Raw genomic sequence first — 18,716 nt, forward strand, 5'->3', positions numbered from 1 at the left:
CTAATGTAAGTGTAAGAGTGTACATCTTTATAAATGTACAATTACTTTAATAAACATTTAATTATGCATGTAGCTTCTACTGGTGAACTAGTGGATTGGATGCAAAGGAAAAATTCTTACACCACATTGTAGAAGAGGCTGAATATAAATGTACTGTATGTATATATTTATTTAAATTCTAAACAGTTTGTAAATACATGTAAAACATAGTTATTACTTCTATTTATTTTGAATACATAAAACCAATAATGTGACTACTAGATAGATAGATAGATAGATAGATAGATAGATAGATAGATAGATAGATAGATAGATAGATAGATAGATAGATAGATAGATAGAGCGAGCGAGCCCCCAACCTTGGGGCCACTGTCATTTTTATGGTTTCTTTTGGTCGACCGTTGCTGGCCCCCTCTCACTCCGGACCCGTGGGTGGCTGCCCACCCTGTCCTCCCTTAAGTTACGCCCCTGAATTTAATGCAACTCAACATAGTTTCATTCCTGTGGGATGAAATATACATTTGTACAGTATGCATGGGTGGAACAAATCACACAATGGACAAGGCAGCATTCATAGAAAGATAGCTTTTATTGCACAAGGTGTTGGAGTACTCTTTTTCAGTTTTTGTTTTGTTTTCATAGAAAAAAAAACTGTATATTTAAACACAAGCAATTGCAAATTGAAGCAACTTTTTCCATAAAAGTTTAAGAATCCCCCTCCACATATTTTAAACTTTTTTCCCCCCTTTAAGATATTTGTCTCCTTTTCCTTATTCTTTTAATAACCAGCAAAATATTCAGAGCATGCAATGCCATTTTTCTTCAAGTTAACCAAAAGGTAGAAACAAAAGCAAAGTAAAAACAAACAAAACAGCCAACAACATAAATGAGTAAAAACATAAGACAAATTATATAAAAAAGGAGAAAATAAAACAAATGCCAGACATCTTTTCAGTCTGGGTCTCTATGCCCCATTCAAAAAGTATTTTTTGTTAGATTTTAATATTTTTTTGGCTTTTTAATCCCCTCACATTTAAAGTTATACCTTTAACCAGACATAACTGTGCCCTGGTTGCTAACGGAGATGTCGAAAATAGTAATTATTTATACAAAACATTTTCGTATATACAAGAGTATTTATTTGCAGATTAGAAATTATGCTGACAGGGATGTATTGGGTATAGCAGGACATTTATATTTGTTAAGAAAAAGGGGCTAGTTAGTTCATTAAGGTGGGGAAATGTGAGGGTGGAGTTTTATTCCTGACTCTGCCCAATATCCACACAGCTTCTCCTGTGATTAATTGGAGCTTGGGGGTCCCTGATTCAACTGGCTAAACAGGCCTGCCCCGTTGCGCAACAAAACTGCATTTTTTTATTTTACATAAAACATCATGTAACAAAACGAAATCTAAGTTGGATACATCTATTGTTTATAAATAATGCAACAAAAAAATTTAATTTCCTTTAAGTCAGCAACTGACCTTTAAATATGAAAAACATGAGCCATGTGGGGCTTTCTGTGGTGGTTTAGGGAATATTTCACTAGATGATTCACCTGAAAAGGCATGGATATTGAATACTGATATAGATATTGTTCTAAATCTAATGAAAACTGTTTATGGCAAAATGCACTGGGCAAGTCTGCCATCAGACACAATAACCCAGTCAGTGGGCATTTGAGCAGCAATAAGAGGAACACACTTCTTTCACTGTTTTTAAAACACTCTAGAAAGTCCACATTCCACATGCTCACAACTCTGTTTCAGCTGGCTTAGTTCTGGGTTTTCAAAAGAATTTATCTTACACAAACTTTAGATGCACTGTAATGCAATCCTAATTAATAAAGCCACCAATAAAACATCTCCTAATAAGTCAAACAGGTTTTCGTCATATGCCACAAACACATTCAAGATATATAGTCGTTCAATCAGCTCAATTTTAAACCCAACACAACATGGCCCTTTTCTGTACCTTTGAGGTATCTGTTGATTCCAATCATGCTAACATGGGATATGTTCAGGCGGCTGCATATAACTGAATCCTGCTGAATAACTATAAATGTGTGCTATATCCTGTACTGAAGTTTGTAAAGGTTGGGTGTTATATGAAACCAATAAATACCTGGTACATAAATTAATCTGAACTTTCCCCTGATATATAAAATCTGACTTATCAGAAGTGCTGAAAGAGCTTGGAGCTTGGATGCTCAAAGTTACAGAAGAGATCTCAATTTAAAGGAATAGTTCATGCCAAAATTAAAATGTGGTCATTACTTACTCACCATTATATTTTACCAAACCAATATGACTTTCCTTCCATGAAAAAAAAAAGAACTATTAATTTTCAATGTATGGAAAATAGATGCAATAAATGTGAATGATGAATGAGACAATACCGCCAGACATCTCCTTTTGCATTCCATACAGGATTGGATCAACATAAGGGTGAGTAAATGAAAGCATTTTCATTTTCTGGTGAACTATCCATTTAAGGGCCTGAAGAAAAGCTCTCAAAGCACTAAGGGTATTTTAAACTACTCATTTGGCAGTAGAGATGGTGCATACTGTAAATGGATTCAGACATCTACAAGCTGGATTCGCAGTGGCAAATTTCCATTGTTTCCAAGCAACTGTAGAGAGTGTGTTTGGAAACGTCCATAAATATCTCGCAACTGTCCTTCATACTGTTGGAACTCAACGGATAATGTTATACAGGCATGTTACACTGGCTTGTTATAACGGTAATGGGAAGTTAGCTAGGGGTGACTACACCAATGGCCTTGTCCCAAATGATGCACTTGGTGTACTTGATGTCTTGCAGACTTGCACTAGGCATAGCCCATCACTCTTCAATCTCTCTTGGTTTTTGCATTATGTTTTATTGATTTCCACCATCACATGCTAAAAACATTGCATTTTTAAGTAGTTGTGCCAAGTTAAATGTAGCGTGAAACTTTGAAAAAAGCATCTCGATACCCCTGCATTCTTTTGTGCTCCCACTGCATTTGTACACAAGAATGTGTCCTGATGTAAGGCTTCTTTACTCTCCTTTATTTTGTGCTGCTTGCTTCCGATAAGTGCCTTTTTTGCCTGTACAACTGCACGTTGCCTGTATGGCTGGAATTGTGCTGACTGCCCCCTGCTGATTGCTACTTCAATCTTGTGTTGCACCATTAGTAGGAACATTTCTTGTTACAAAATGTATGCATAGTCAGTGGGGAATTAATTGCATTAATTTATATAACGTTAGTTTTCAAACAATTAATCACACTAAATTAACGTGTTAAAACGACAGCCCTAGCACAAATGCACTGTAACGGGCTGTTCAGAGCAAACAAGTCCTTGCGCTAAAAATGACAACACATCAGCAGCACATCGAATAGAACAGATCGCTGGTGTCTCGAGACTTGTTTTTAACAGTTTAAGTCCTTTTTTAACTTGACACTGCGTCCAAAAACGTGCCACTGAAAAAAATTTGAGGCACGTTGCAACAGTCAAAGATGGTCATCTACCACGTTTACTTGTTAACTACTCAAAAACAATGAAAAAGCATCTGCTAAATGCAAAAACACCTGCAATGTGCCCTTGATGAACCCCTTCGCCAAGACTTCATGATTCAAACTCTACAGCATAATACTATATGACAGTCTATGGGACATAATATCAGCGAAGTGTAGACTCGGAGGACAACCGCATTTCGGACAGGGCCATTGAATTTCATAGTTCTTTTCAAGATGACTGCTGCCCAATCTAACTCCCACCTTGTCAAAGCACAACCTCTGCTGTACTTTTTCAATCTCTCTTGGTTTTGTTACCCGTTTATCTCATTGTTTCATGATCAACACCTCCTCTGGCTTACTGCTGCACTTCCCACTGAGCGATTGTCTTCAAATCTTTTTTTAAATAAAAATGTTCTTTCTCAATTAGATATGGCATTAAATCTCTGCTTTCACCATGTATATATTTACTATATATTTAGATAGAAATATATATGTATATATTTTGACAACAAACATTGCAATATATTTTCTTCTTTTTTTTTTCTTTTGTATTGCAGGAGCCCTGATGTAATACGTATTTTTCCATTGAAATCATTGGGAGAGTTTGTTGATTTTTGGAAGTTTCTCTGTGACGGGGCTTTGCTTTGGAAGTTGAGTGAATGAAGGAGGGGGAGATGCTGTTTGATTTTGTTCAGGGGTTGAATTATAAGTCTTTTCTTCATTCTCTCATTTTTCCCTCCCACATTTCACTCATTCCATCCTTTATCCACCCCTGCGCTACCTAAAGCTAAAGTCTCTAAGACCTTCGAATAGGAACGGCCACTAGAGTCTTCGTTTGGGGAAGGAAAGCAAAGAATAACAAGAAACGATTTATCAAACACAGGAAATCTATTAAGCAACGGCAGATATTTCTCCTTTTCGGTTCATGGGCCCTCATCTCTATCTGCCTATACTTACTCCCTACCTCTCGTCCTCTTCCCGCCTTTCTTCCAGCACTCTGTCTATTCAGGAGAGGCTGTTAGGCGTTCACAGTGAGACAGAGGAAGCGGTAATGTTTTGGGGAAGTCTGGGTTGTGGGAGGAGGGGTGATAAGTAAATGGCATCAAACACAAACAAATGAACAAACAGCAAAAACAAGAGCCTTTCTTTCATATTACAGGGAATTGTGAAGAGAAAAGGTTGATTTGTCTACCCTTTACATACTCTCTCCATCCCACCCCCTACCTTTTCATCTGGACTCTAGAGAGTTGGCGACACTCCTCCGGCTCCATGGTGATACACGATGCCGAGAGCCCAATTGTGCAGGCCTGATTGAGATGACCCTTAAAGGTGTGTGCTGGCCACATGTATACATATATATTTACACATATACATGCACACACACATACACACACCACACATACAAACAAGCTTGAGAAAGCTTAGTGGATCCACCTGACCCTCATTAGTGCTTCAATTCTAAATATTTAAAATAGAAAACCAAACGAACAAACCTAAAAGTACAGTAACCATACATCCTCTGTGAAAATGGCTCCAGACTTCTTTTTTTTGTCACTTTTTCTTGTTTGTTTACAAAATAGTCATTAACACTTTATACTGTGTCATCAATTGCATGAAAAAAATCCCAAAGACTAGATTCAGGCGGTTAAGACAGTCGTCTTCGAGCTGTTTTTCTGATGTGGAACAGGACGGGGCGAAAGGTGGACACCGTGGTGGATTTGTTAATGCATAAGCTTTCCGAGGCAATGCGTTACAGTACGAAGTTATGCAAGAGACATTAAAAGAGACACTTTCGACAGCCTGAAAAACATCTAGACAGGCTAATGTGAAACCATATATCTCTTAAAACCACTTTTCTGTCCTTTTTTCGGAATTCAAGAAATCAAATGAACAAATGCACATGGAAAGCATTTCGTGCATAAGGTCCAGGTGACAGAGAGAGTGAAGACAGAGAGGAGAGAGAGAGAGGAAGAAAAGAAGAGAGAAGCAAAGTAATGATAAAAAAAGACAAAATAAGAAGGCAAAATAGAGGAAAAAGGTCCTGGGTTTTGGCATATTTAATCCAGGAAGAAGGCTTGAGATAGAACAACAGCGATAAAACAGGATTCCTGTAGCTCAACTGGTAGAGTGTGACGCTAGCAACGCCTCGATCATGGGTTTAATTCCCAGGGAACACACAAACAGATAAAATGTAGACGTTGAATGCACTGTAAATCGCTGTGGATTGAAGCGTCTGCCAAATGCATAAATTTAAATGTAGAAAGTGAAGAAGAAAAGAAGAAAAGCAAAAAGAGATTGAGAGAAAGGTGACAAAGAGAAAGACCCCTGTGCTGTTCAAGTCCCGCCATTGCTCAGTTCCGCCCCTGCCCTGCGACGGACAGACTCCAGGTGTGTATGTTAACGTTCTATGTGTGTGTGGGAGCTACACCAGTGTGTAGGATTTGGAGTACGCCCCAGCATTCTGCTTTTGCAGTCTGCCCAGGCCAGACGAGCTGCTCTCTAGCAGAGAGTCTCTGGATCCCCCGACCTTTGAGCTCCCGGGTGTCAGGCCGCTGCCCCCTAAGGAGTTCCCGCTGGCGGCTGCTCCAACAGCGGCTGCCCCGCTCAGAGCTGAGGAGGTGCTGGGCATGGTGAGAGTCCTCTGGGGCAGGGTGGCCGTTCCTGAGCTGATGCTGGAGCTCCCAGCAGCCCCGCTTGAGGCTGGTCCTGATGTACCAGAGGCTCCTGAGCTGGTCAGGCTGCTCAGGCCACCGTGGCCCAGCGTCAGGGCCTGCTGCTTGGAGGGGTCTAATGTCATGTGGCGGCCCTGAGTGTGGTAGGCCCGTGCAGCGAGGCTCCGGATGGATGCCTCACGGGGCGGGACAACAGGGCAGGGGTCATGGACCTCCACCTTCTTCCGGAAGAAAGGGTCCGTCTTCATGTAAAGGGGAAGGTTACAGTACTCACCTGCAAGAAAGAGGCAGGGGTCAGTAAGAAATATAATACACTTAAAATCAACAGCCTCATCCTATGAAATTTCGGTGAACATGACAAACTTTTTTTACATCCAAAATTGACATGCTATATAAAGTTTGGCTGCAGTTTTCCAGTGAAATGTTCGGCTGGAGGTTTAGATGTTTTTAAAAGAAACCAAAAAAGTCAACAGGAAATAGCATTTGCTAGCCATTTTATTATTTCTAAATGAAACAGGATATTCTACAAGAAAAAAATCTAGGATACTTTTTCATAAATTATTATTATTAATAATGTGCATCAATGAGTCCTGCACAATATGACAAGGAACATGAATTAAAGTAATTCGGGTCAATTTTGCTTTCATGTTGATTCTAAGATCATCGCCCTAAATGTGTCATTTACTCACTCTTGTTGGCACGGTGAGGTATGGGCACTGCCACGTTCTTGCCGCGGTCGTAGTCCTGTGGTTTGGGTGGGGAGGCGGTGAAGCGGCAGATGCCCGGTTCAGACGGCGTGCTCATAGACGTCATGCTGTCCGCGTTATCATTAGTTCCAGTGGTCATCTGATCAGAAGAGCTGTCTGAGATGAAGCACTCTGTGATCTCAAACTTGGCGTGCTGTAGATGTTCCTCCAGCTTTGCATGTTCGTATGCTCGGGCCAACTCCTCATATGTGGAGGATGCACTCTCAGTGGACACCATGCTGTTACGTCCTTTATCTGAGGAAAGGTTAAAGAGAGGTAATTCAGTGAGCAAAAACACACAGATTAAGAAAACATCATATTTGGAATATTACTAGGTTTAAAGTGGTTTAACTAATGTCTTTTGGTTTATAATTTATAATTTTATTCATATTTAGTATGCCATTAATTCATTTGTTCTTATTTTTTCATTCATTAACTTGTGTATGACCCAAAGCAAAATCTAAAAATATTCAGAAAACTAGTTTGGTATTCAACTGGAATCAGGCTAAAATATCACAATTAATCCTCTAGTTTTAGCCCCAGATGGCATGCGAACAGAGCACTCACTGGTCCTGTAGTTGGTCAATTTAAATGTCAATCAGATGTTCTTTTTTCACTCTAAGTGGGCGGTACTTGGTCTGAATATGATGCAATGTGGAACAGACTTTATGCCCATAGTCAAAAGTCTGTCTAACAAGACTATACATAATCTAAAAAAACATAATTCCGATTGTGTGATTGTGTATGTGGACCTGTGTCCTGGGACAAGCTGGCACTGTAGCTGTCACTCTCTGTGACCGTGATGCCATGCTGGGAGCCCACTGTCCGCCAGTCTGAGGTGAGTGTGCGAGCAGGTGTAGACGCCTGGCATTTAGTCAATGTCCACTGGCTGGAGTAGCGGTTCCTTGTGCTGTGTACTGATTTGACGCTTTTCCTCGATACTGGATCTGAGAGAATGGGCAAAGATAAAACATTTATCAAATGTACCATCGTCAGTCATGCACGAGTGAGTGAACTGGGACGTACTGGTTCCTGGTCTGATGTCGGACATGTCAATCAAAGGGCCTGTGTTCTGGATGAGGGCGGGGTGATGCACAGACACGCCTGTACAGAAGCTCTGAGGATTTACTGATTGGCTGAACTCAGTGTCCGTGACAGGGATGGTGGCCTTGTCTTCACCTATCGGGCAGAGAGTAAAATGCTCAAACAATAGCACACATACCCAGAAGTACATTTTATGGCACTTTCATAGAGACTTGAGGGAGTTTTAAATTATGTTTGATTTAAATAAAGTATAAAAAATAGAAACAAATGATGCAATCATTGACATGCATTAAGCGTAAAGAGCTATCAAACTACTGTGCACAGAATAGCTCTGATAATTTTGTTTTGGAAGCATTTGATGAGAAATGTTTGAGTTTGTATTAAAATTTCTGAAATATCTTGACAAATTTTGTAAAATCATGACTCCGGCATATTCATGTACACACACACAAACACACACACTGACCTATCTGTTTGATTCCCTCCTTGTCCTCGATGAGTAGTTGTACACGGGGGATATCTATGTGCAGTCGGGGTCCCTGAGGTGGGCCTTTCACTGGAGTGTCAAAACTTCGATTGTTCTTACTGCTCCAAGTGTAAAACAAACGCGTGCAGATGACACACACACACACACACACACACACACACACACACACAAGTTTTGACACTGACATTTTGTACATAAGGAATTATTTTTAAGTTCAGAGAGACAATGAACTAAATCCTTACCTGATAAGCATCTCAGCCAAACTCTTAGCATCTACAAAGGAAAGAGTTATTTTAATCAAACACTTTAGTCAATGTCAAATGGGCAATTATAAAATATTTTTTTTAAGCAACTTTCCTTTTCATTTATTACACTGCTCTCTGATTGGTCAATCGCAGCATTCTGTGGTCAAATATTTTTTTATAATGTATAGGGCTGCCAACAGTGCTGAGAAACTAAATTTGAATTTTTCACTGAAATATTAACAAAATTCGAATTATAATTCAAATATTTTCGAATTTTAAATATGTAGCATAGATGACACAAAATTTGAATTCTATTAAAATATTAAAGACATTATTTCAGGTAGGGGGAAAATCAACAAGACATCTGATTTTTAAATTGATGTCATCTCCTTTGCCAACAAGAAGGCGCAACAAATCATTAAAAAAACAATCAGCAACATATCTAGTTGTTAATGAATGTGAGTAAAATAATAATCAAAATATTTGGCCAGTTAATATTCGCAAATAATAAGTAAAAAAGTCAAACGAGAAAAGAAACACTTCAATAGACAGTTCTATGTTAAATTAGAGTTGCATTAACAGTAGCATGTACCAGTGCCATAGTGCTAACATAGACTCAAGCTTCATACCTTCGGTGCCACAGTGTTTTTCATTAAATACTAATAGTAGGTATGTGCCTAAAGCTTATGCAGTGGGATGCTGATAGGAGAGCAAGACATAGTTAAGACACAACCGCCAAGGACCTCAACCTCTGGGGGCCGTTCACTCCAAGCATGTCTTTTTCTATGTAAGCATGCGCTAGGCTAGATGGACGTCTTTGAACGCTGTGCCGTGTCTTGCTGTTTTTTCAGCATCTCATCTCATCCAGTAACGATGCATTTTTTGGCACAGCGTCTAAAAGAATGCATCGTTACTGAATTTAAACCATTAAAACACATCTCGAGACACCTGCATTATGTTTTATTAGCTGCACTGTGCATGCTGTAGCCCAAAAATATCAGTCATCATTAGTGCTTGGAACACATCCAAAATTCGAATGCTCAATTTACCATTCGAAAGTGCATTTCTATCTTAAATTCAACAAATAATCACATTACATTTTTTTATTTGAAATCCTTAAAGAGCACCTGTTATGGTTTTTCAAATATTACCTTTCATGTAGTGTGTTATATAACTGTTTTGAATGTAAAAAAGTCTGCAATGTTTCAAAAATCAAAGTGCTAGGATAAATGGAGTTATTGACTCCCAAAAGAAAGAACCGATTTTGAACACCTGAAACGAGTCGTCAGTAATTCCAGACTTAGTTCCTGTACTAACCTACATAATTTGGTAACAAAAAACCCGCATCTGGTCTTCATTGGCTGCTTGTGAACAGCTTTGACCCGCCCTCAAACACTACACTAAGCAGTAGACCAATCATAACAGATTGGGACATCTGACCAATCAGAGCAGAGTAGGCTCTGAAAGGAGGAGTTTAGAATGAATATTTTAGAATGGATCATTGACCGAGTCGTTTCTGACACTGGGAAAAACGGTAATGCTGCAATTTTAATTATGAACAAAATAAAGTGTTTTTTAACCTTGGTGCATGTAAATCTATTGTATGAGACCTTTAAAACTAAATTAGGCACGTTTAAAAACCATAATAGGTGCTCTTTAATAATGATCACTAATCTGTATATTTGACCGTTGTCTCGTCTCTTGTAAACACAGACTCGAGCCTGCCAGAAATTAGCCAAAAGCATGTCTGCTTGTGTTTATCTGCACTCATGCCACAATTCAGCCAACAGCATGTCTTTTCTTCATTTGGCAAAGCAGACTCAGCCCAGATCTCAGCCGATTTTGGTTGACCAGACACAAGCCAATGTCCAGCCAAATGATTGCCAAGCTTTGCTTTTTTTCTTTTACATTTACATTTATGCATTTGGCAGATGCTTTTATCCAAAGTGACTTACAGTGCCCTTCTTACAGGGACAATCCCCCCGGAGCAACCTGGAGTTAAGTGCCTTGCTCAAGGACATAATGGTGGTGGCTGTGGGGCTCGAACCAACAACCTTCTGATTAACAGTTTACCAGTACTGTGGTTTAGACCACTACACCACCACTTTTGGTTGACCGGACTCACACCAGACTTCAAAGGTGTTAAAATCTCACTGCCAGAACCTAACCAAAAGTGCCAAAAGTAAGCCAGATTTGGCCCGCATCTTGTTGATAACTGGGCAGGCAATCGATTTCCTACAGAGCTTTGCAAGATTTATGTCACTTATAGCACTCTGCAGTCCCTTTCTTCTTGCATAATAAAATTTATCAAACTGAAATCAATACTTTATGCCATTTTACCTACTTATTTGGTAAGCAACTGTGTAATAATCAGGATAATTTCAGCTGGTCATCACAAAATAAGATATTTTTTAAAACTATTTTGCATTAATGACCTCAATGTCTCTCTCACCTCTGAGTCTCTTGAGTCTCTTTTCTTTGCGTTTCTTTCGGATAATGAAGAGCAGAGCCATGCCCATTGTGACCAGGATGACAGGACAGCCAATGGAGAAGAGCTTTTTAACATCGTCCCCTTCCCCTCGCGCTGACTTAATGGGAGGAATAGTGCCTGTGGAAGAGAGGAAAGAGAGTGATGATCTCATGAAGAGATGTAGAGATATTCAAAGAAAGCTCATGTCAAAGCCTCTTATCTGTAAAATTCAACACACTAGCAAAACAACAGCATCTCATGTATTGCTGGTGGCCAGCCGCACTGGTCTTTTCAGGTTAAACCCAATAAAAATATCTCCCATATGTAAACTTACTGCCATCATAATCAAGCGTGGCGAACTGGGAGCTCTGGTTGCCGCAGCCTGCACTGTTGCATGCCTTCATCTTGAGCTCGTACCAGGTGGCCTCACGTAGCTCGGCAAGGAAAATGTCAGCTGAAGCATTGGTGCGCACGCTCTGCCAGGCCCAGGTGCCTTTGGGACGGAACTCAAGAAGGACAGCCGTGATTGGGCAGCCGCCGCTCGTCCAGCCCTGCAGGTTAAGTCGGGCGTGGGTGGAGTTGATGTGAGTAAAGAGTGGCTGGTCCTTATTGAACTGAGGCTCTGCAAAACAAAGACAAGACCAGTTTGAGCCAGTGTAATTATAGTTTTAAATGTTGTTTTTATTTATTTATTTTTTCTCATTCCAATTTAGTTATGTAGTCAAAGGTTTTCACTCTATGACCATTAGTTTTAGTTGATTTTTTTTTTTCTCGTTTCAATTTAGTTAATTTTTTATTTTAGTAAAAAAATGTAAGGGCTGCCAAAGTTTATGCATTAACTGATATAATAAAAATATGTTTAACGCTCTGGTGTTGACGGACACGCCGGCGCGTCCTGCTGGATTTTTTCATCATCACAGCGGAAACAACATAAAATTCTCTGTCATTTTGGGGCATACAGATAAGTGTAAGACATCATTAGAGACTATAAAGGGTCTACTTTTATTTGTGTACACTCAAAATAACAACAAAACCTTGTGCTTTTGTAAAATAAAGAAAATAAAAAGGGTGAGCTTTCAGCAGTCTCTGTGTTCACGAGCATATTTCTGAAACACGTCACAAAAATGAACTGAAACTCTGCGAATACTTATCACACAAACATGAAACAAATGTCTAAAGAAAGATTAAGATTTCTACTTTTAAATAAAATAATTCAAATTTAAAATAAATATTTACCTGCAATGTAATCTGTATGAAACAAAGCGATTTATGGTTTCTCCTGGCTCAGCTAATTATCTCTAATGTGATCTCACCCACCAGCAGAGTGCGCTATTCATACAGTAATGTGCTGAGGTGATCAATGCAAATGGTAAACGCCCCAGACTGGGGCGCCCCATTCACTTTTCTGCGCGTTTGAAAGACAGCACGATACACAAGTGAGAAAACTCCTGGATAGTGACGAAGAGTCAATATTTTCCTCAGAAGATTGGATGAATGTTTGTATTTTGAAGAGAGACTTGATCCAGCCGAGGATAAAATTTTGGACGAGTAAGTCATTTAGTTTTCATTAGTTGACATGCTATTATATATAACTATGTACATATTTTACTAGTGGGACTGTTTCCAGACTTGCCAGCTAGGAGTATTGAAATTTGAAATATGTCCTAATAAGCAAGTTTAATTACATTTAAATGCTGTTTCGGTTAAAGCAGGCATTTAAATTGTATGCTCTATGATATAAATATGATATGTAATATGGTATAAAAATAATATGAATGTTTAGAATATATTTTATCTAGTGTTTATGATGCCTCATTATCATCAACAAAGCTTGTGCTTGCAAATAAGTGTTCAGGTTAAATGAGTAAAATGCACTTTAAATATGCCCATATTAGAAAATCAGCATATTATAATGATTTCTGAAGGATCATTTGACACTGAAGACTGCAGTAATGATGCTGAAAATTCAGCTTTGATCACAAATTACATTTTACAATATATTCAAATAGAAAACTGTTTACAATATCACTGTTTTTGCTGTATTTTGGATCAAATTAATGCAGCCTTGGTGAGCAGAAGAGACTTCTTTTAAACAGTAGTGTAGGTCTAAAATTAGTCTTTATGTAAAGAAAATGTATAGTCAGATTACTTATTTTAACTTAAAACTTGATTTTGATCATTAAGTCTCCTCACATTCATCCTCTTTCTGTCACATTCCTCATTGATAGGCCCAGGGGAGGGGTCTTTTGTCTCCTCAGGTGTGAATTACAATCAGTATTCATTATAGGTCACACCTCCTCGCATATGACCTTTCTAATAGTAAAAGTGTCTTACAAAAGTCCAATTACTATATTGTTTTGTATGAATGAGTGATCAGGATGGTTTTTACATCATTTCATAGCAAAAACTCTAGGCTACAAGATCCAGTTCTCAAAAGTCTTGTGGGCAAATGTTTAGTATGTGTTATATGGCCTTATTTCAATGACTTAACAGATTTTGTTTTTTCAAAAACCTTGCATAAATTTTATTTTCTCATCATCAAAAGATGGATGTTTCTTCTACAATAAAAATTTGATGTAGAAATATATAACATTAACAATTCCCAGTCATTAATGCAAACTAAGCTTTAAAAATGTGTTGGTATGAAATCGCCACAAGTATGATGTCGCAACAGTGAGTATATTAACATATGATCACCTATGTTACATATAAACACACACTTAGAAACATGCCCCACCCTAATAAACAATGGTGTGAAAGGCACCAATAAGCAGAGAATAATAGGTCATTTACATAAAGAAGTCTTGGGTACAAAGGATAAACAGTCAAAAGAGTGAGCGGAGATTTTAATAACTGACTTAAATGCTACATAAGTGTAGAATTTGGCTCCTTTAACATATATCTATATCCTGCTTCAGAGGAATTATTTTGTTCCTATAGAAAAGTGGTTCTCAATCACCAAAATTATCCATAATTAATTATTTTAATCGTACATAGGACTGGACGATAAAACGATATCGATATATATCATGATAAAGAAAATCCACGATAAGCTTTTGAGGAATTTTCGATATTTACTGCATGTTGCTAAAACACAAGCAGTTTCGCTTTTTCAGGCTGCGTTTCCACTGGGGTGGACGAAATCCGCTCAAAGGCGCTCACATCGCTAGGAGAGAGCTTTCTATGCACCGCTGCCAATCCTACGATCCACCTTGCGAGCATGACACTCAGCTTTCATAGGAATGAATTGAAAACACTCAACTTTGCTCACAACGTGCCAGTGGTAACATGGAGTCAGACTGGATGAACTCGCTAATGGTAGCTGCCTTGCTAATAATTAGGTTACGTCAGACAACGGATTGATTCCATCCGCACCACAAGACTTCATGACAACGGTTGCGCTCTCTCATCGTCTCTAGTGAAGAGCGCGACAGAACAACAGTGATGTAGACCAGTGGTTCCCAACCTTTTTAGGGTACTGTACCCCCAAAACATTTTATCCTGCCTGAAGTACCCCCACAAGCGCATGTGATCGGTGTGATTTTTAGATTTGATGTAAATTTTAGGTGATACCTGAATTTACCTGTAAATAATGATATTTTTACTTCCTATAACTCTTATAATATAATACTTGTCTTTGTTCAATATTTGTATGACTTTTTCACATCTTCACATGTACAGACCAATTATACAAAAACAAAGATCACATTTTATATAATAATAATAATAATAATAAATGTATTTTATATAGCGCCTTTAAAAGTTGCTTTCTCAAAGCGCTTTACAGGCAAACATAACAACAGAGAAAAATACACACTTTAAATACAAAAATAAACTAATAAAATTAATAATCAAGTAAAAGCAATCCTAAAATAAAATGTTTTGAGAAAAGATTTAAAAGTCACTAATGTATTTGAATTCCAAAGCATAGGAAGAAAATGCTTTATCACAGAACGAAACTGTGTCTTGGGAACAACCAAGAACCAACAACTTGGTACTTAGGTGTCGTTGTAAATGGGCTGGTTTCATGCTATTATTAGAGAGCACATCCCCGCAGAGGAAACACAGCGGCTGAGGCGGTTCAGTAGGTGTGGACGTGAAACCGAAAACGACATACTGTTCATGAAATTGCCGGTACTTTGACTTATCAGCTTTTTTTTTCTTTTTCCATGGGTTCACTTGAGCTGCCACTAGCACTGCTGCTGCTTGGAGCAGCGCGTTTTTTAGCCATTGATCCATATCTAGCTAGTGTTCTACTCAAAGCTAGCCTCTCTGCCTGTTGCTATGGTCACTCTACTGCTGCGGCCACACAGCCGCGTCCACGGACAAGCACATTTGGCGGGAAGGACAGGGTGACCATATTATAACATGATTATAATGTTATATAATATATATATATATATATATATATATATATATATATATATATATATATATATATTATATAATTATATTATATTATATAATGTTTTGAGAATAGTCAATGGCTAAAAAATGTTTTTTTGTCTTTTGAGAATCATCCCACGTACCCCCTGGGGACTGCTCACGTACCCCCGGTTGGGAAACACTGATGTAGACAACGGCTCTGATCTTTCTGCGCTGTAATCTTGAATATTGTTCTCTAGCACCAAACATGCATCATTTCTGCCCTGTCCCACTCCGCACGCATTGCCTCTTTTCCCTGCATGTGTGTAGACATGAAGCGCCGCACAAGTTAACGTGGTTTCAAAGCACCTTTTAGACCAAAACATTTTTCCCTTCTAAATGTATCTTTATTAATCAGCATGTTACGAGCCTTTAATAATAAACAAATCGAATAAACAAATTGATTTCTGTTCTAATTTTGTGAAAATTATGATGTCTGAAATGGATAAGGAAAGACTAAAATTACTAGTTGGTAGATTAGTCTCTCACTTTAATGAAAATATGCAAATGTTTTTAAAAATGTTTAAAAAATGTTTTCTAAATTTTCTCTCGAGACATCCCTGAACCCACATTCAGCATCATTCCACAGTCACAAGGGCTTCTATGCCCCATACTTGGTATCTGAATCTAAAAAAATATTTCATTTTAATGTAAAAATATTCCAACAAATACTAGACTCATGTCACTATGCTTCAGAACAAACAGATGATCTTTTATCATTCATTTTCAATTGATAAATGGTAAAAGACAGTCAAATTGGGGTCAAAAAGGTTGAAAACCACTGCTTTAGAAGTACCATATGTAAGAATAGTCCCTCTCACCTCTGCCGTGGGTCTTAGCCTCAATGATCTCGCTGATGCGGCCAGCACCCACACTGTTTTTGGCTGCCAGTTTGACTTTGTACCATGTGCCACAGCGCAGGTTGTCCAACTTGAAGGAACGCTCGCTGGAGCTGATGAAGACATCTTTCCACTCCTCAGTGTTATCCACTGAATACTGCAACACAAAACCTGAAAACACACACACACGCACGCACACACACACATACGATGAAGGTGTGTGAATTGTAAATATTCACAGCAATTCACAAATATTCATGCCACTATGGCACATATCAGATTTCGTTGCATGACTATAAAAAGCAAAAACACATATGAGATCTGATATGGGCTAATTTTAAATGTAGTTTTCTTGATTTAAGCATAAACCTCACTAAATTGTGTTTGATTTATTTGCAAACAAGACTTAATAATTTTAGCTCCTATTTTCATTTTATAATAGCACATAAATTAATTAAATGCAAAAACAAAATATATATATATTCTAGTATCCTTTTCAGTAGAACTGAATATACTGAGTACTCAGTGACAGAGATTTCCTAACTTCTCCACTAGATGGCGTATTGACCCAACAGACTAATCATAAAGTAACTATCTCAGATGAAGTGCTGATCTGATCGCAATAAACCTCCATTAGTTACCCAGAGAAAGACACAGAGAGAGAGAGAGCGAGAGAGAGAAATGCTGACTGCACAGTTATGCAAATAAATGCACAATATGGCATCGCACATCATTAGGAGCGGGCCGGATTTGGTGTCTCACTTTAGCTTTGGCAGATGGTAAAAAAAGGCTGCCACATCAAAAGGATTTCTCGCTGACAGCCCCGTGTGCTCCTTATTCTCCTCCCACCTTTACACACACAAACCGCAGATATCTAATGTTTTTACCTAATTTACAATGACAGGCAAGCAGTTTGACAATATCAAGACATGTGATAGTCTAAACACAGACTGAGAGAAAGATAGACAAGCAGCAAAAAACAAATGGAGGTGAAAGGGAAAGAGAAAAAAGAAGAGAGAAGAGCACAAAAACACGTCTATTAGGAGACCCCTTGTAAAAATGTTTGAAACAACCTGACTTTAAGAGTTCGAGAGGGGCGATTCTAGGAATTCAATTTTAGAGGGGCTCAGCCCATCCCCATGTGTATAATGAATAGTATTGTTAATATTGCAAACTTTTTAAAGTTTTTTAGTGGCTGTTAAATGGGGTATTCAGAGTGAAATAGAAGCAGATATTTTACTGCAGCTCTTTTCAAGCAAATGTCAATCACATAGTGGAGGGGCTGAAATCCCTAAATACAATCTAGCAGTCCCCATAGGGAACAGAGCGATTGGGACAGGTGTTTGTACCTCTGATGGAGCTTCCACCATTGTCTCCAGGGATCCAGGCCAGAGTGATAGAGGAAGTTGAGGTGGTGGACACGGTCAAACGGGGTTGATCCGGAGGGACTATAATACAGAACACATACAGATTTTACACAGGTTACACCTCATTACATACAATACATACATCTCATAACATTCAAGCTGTGCCATTTTTCAAATTTTGGTCATTGTGTTTTTGTAAGACGTATTCCTGGATAAACATCTTTTGTTTGTTCTGGAACAACAGTCCTGTCAAAGAAACAGTTCTATCCCTAAAAATGAGAGGGAAACGATTGGTTGATGTGCATGTGTCCTTTAGTGAGGAGAGTGAGGTTTACACATTGCACAGCTATCACATACCAGCTGGATACCATTATATTCACCTCCCTAAACTTCACTCCTATCTGGGTCACAGCACAAGTGTCACCAGTCCTATTCGGCCCTCCCAAGTAGAATTTGAACCGGCGATCCCCGGCATGAGAGTTGGACGTGCTAACAAGGCGGCTATAAAAGCCATAGCCTAAAGCCTTGGACGCTAGTGCATCTCTCTTAAAGCCAGGAGAGTGAGGTTTACGCTCTGCACAGCTATCACGTACCAGCTGGCTAACGTTACACATGTTGTTCAAGCCCCAACTCCAGCCCAGGAGGGTTGGCCCTCTAAAATCACTCTACAAGAACATGTCCTACTTGACAAAATCATGGCCACCTTCATATTTTACAGTACTGTGTAGAAATATACTGTTCCTTACCTTGCACCAGCAAGTTTACGATGATTGTGTCAAATCCCAGCGTGTTGGTGGCTGTGCAGGTGTAGTACCCTGAATCCTCGGCTTTAACGGAGCGCAGCACCAGGGTTCCGTTTGAAAGGATGTTACGTTGACCGTCTTGAGTGACCGGGATGGCGGTGTCCTCACTGTAAGCAT

The 18,716-nt window shown here is 38.8% G+C and overlaps 1 protein-coding gene across 1 annotated transcript in view; it reads right to left on the bottom strand.

Annotated features, from left to right (window-relative positions):
* Window positions 1–599: 599 nt before the first annotated feature.
* LOC127632067 (cell adhesion molecule DSCAML1-like) overlaps window positions 600–18,716 on the bottom strand; it is a 175,145-nt gene continuing 157,028 nt past the window's right edge. The window contains exons 23-33 of the mRNA XM_052110544.1: window positions 18,543–18,706; window positions 17,779–17,877; window positions 16,412–16,600; window positions 11,500–11,787; window positions 11,148–11,303; window positions 8,693–8,723; window positions 8,430–8,551; window positions 7,946–8,098; window positions 7,672–7,866; window positions 6,863–7,174; window positions 600–6,447 (exon numbers count right to left, since the gene is read on the bottom strand). Coding sequence (XP_051966504.1) covers window positions 5,924–6,447; window positions 6,863–7,174; window positions 7,672–7,866; window positions 7,946–8,098; window positions 8,430–8,551; window positions 8,693–8,723; window positions 11,148–11,303; window positions 11,500–11,787; window positions 16,412–16,600; window positions 17,779–17,877; window positions 18,543–18,706 — 2,233 coding nt within the window. The 3' untranslated portion in view covers window positions 600–5,923. The remainder of the gene's footprint in view (window positions 6,448–6,862; window positions 7,175–7,671; window positions 7,867–7,945; window positions 8,099–8,429; window positions 8,552–8,692; window positions 8,724–11,147; window positions 11,304–11,499; window positions 11,788–16,411; window positions 16,601–17,778; window positions 17,878–18,542; window positions 18,707–18,716) is intronic.

Source organism: Xyrauchen texanus, chromosome 38 (genome assembly GCF_025860055.1).
Source record: "Xyrauchen texanus isolate HMW12.3.18 chromosome 38, RBS_HiC_50CHRs, whole genome shotgun sequence".
Taxonomy (NCBI): domain Eukaryota; kingdom Metazoa; phylum Chordata; class Actinopteri; order Cypriniformes; family Catostomidae; genus Xyrauchen; species Xyrauchen texanus.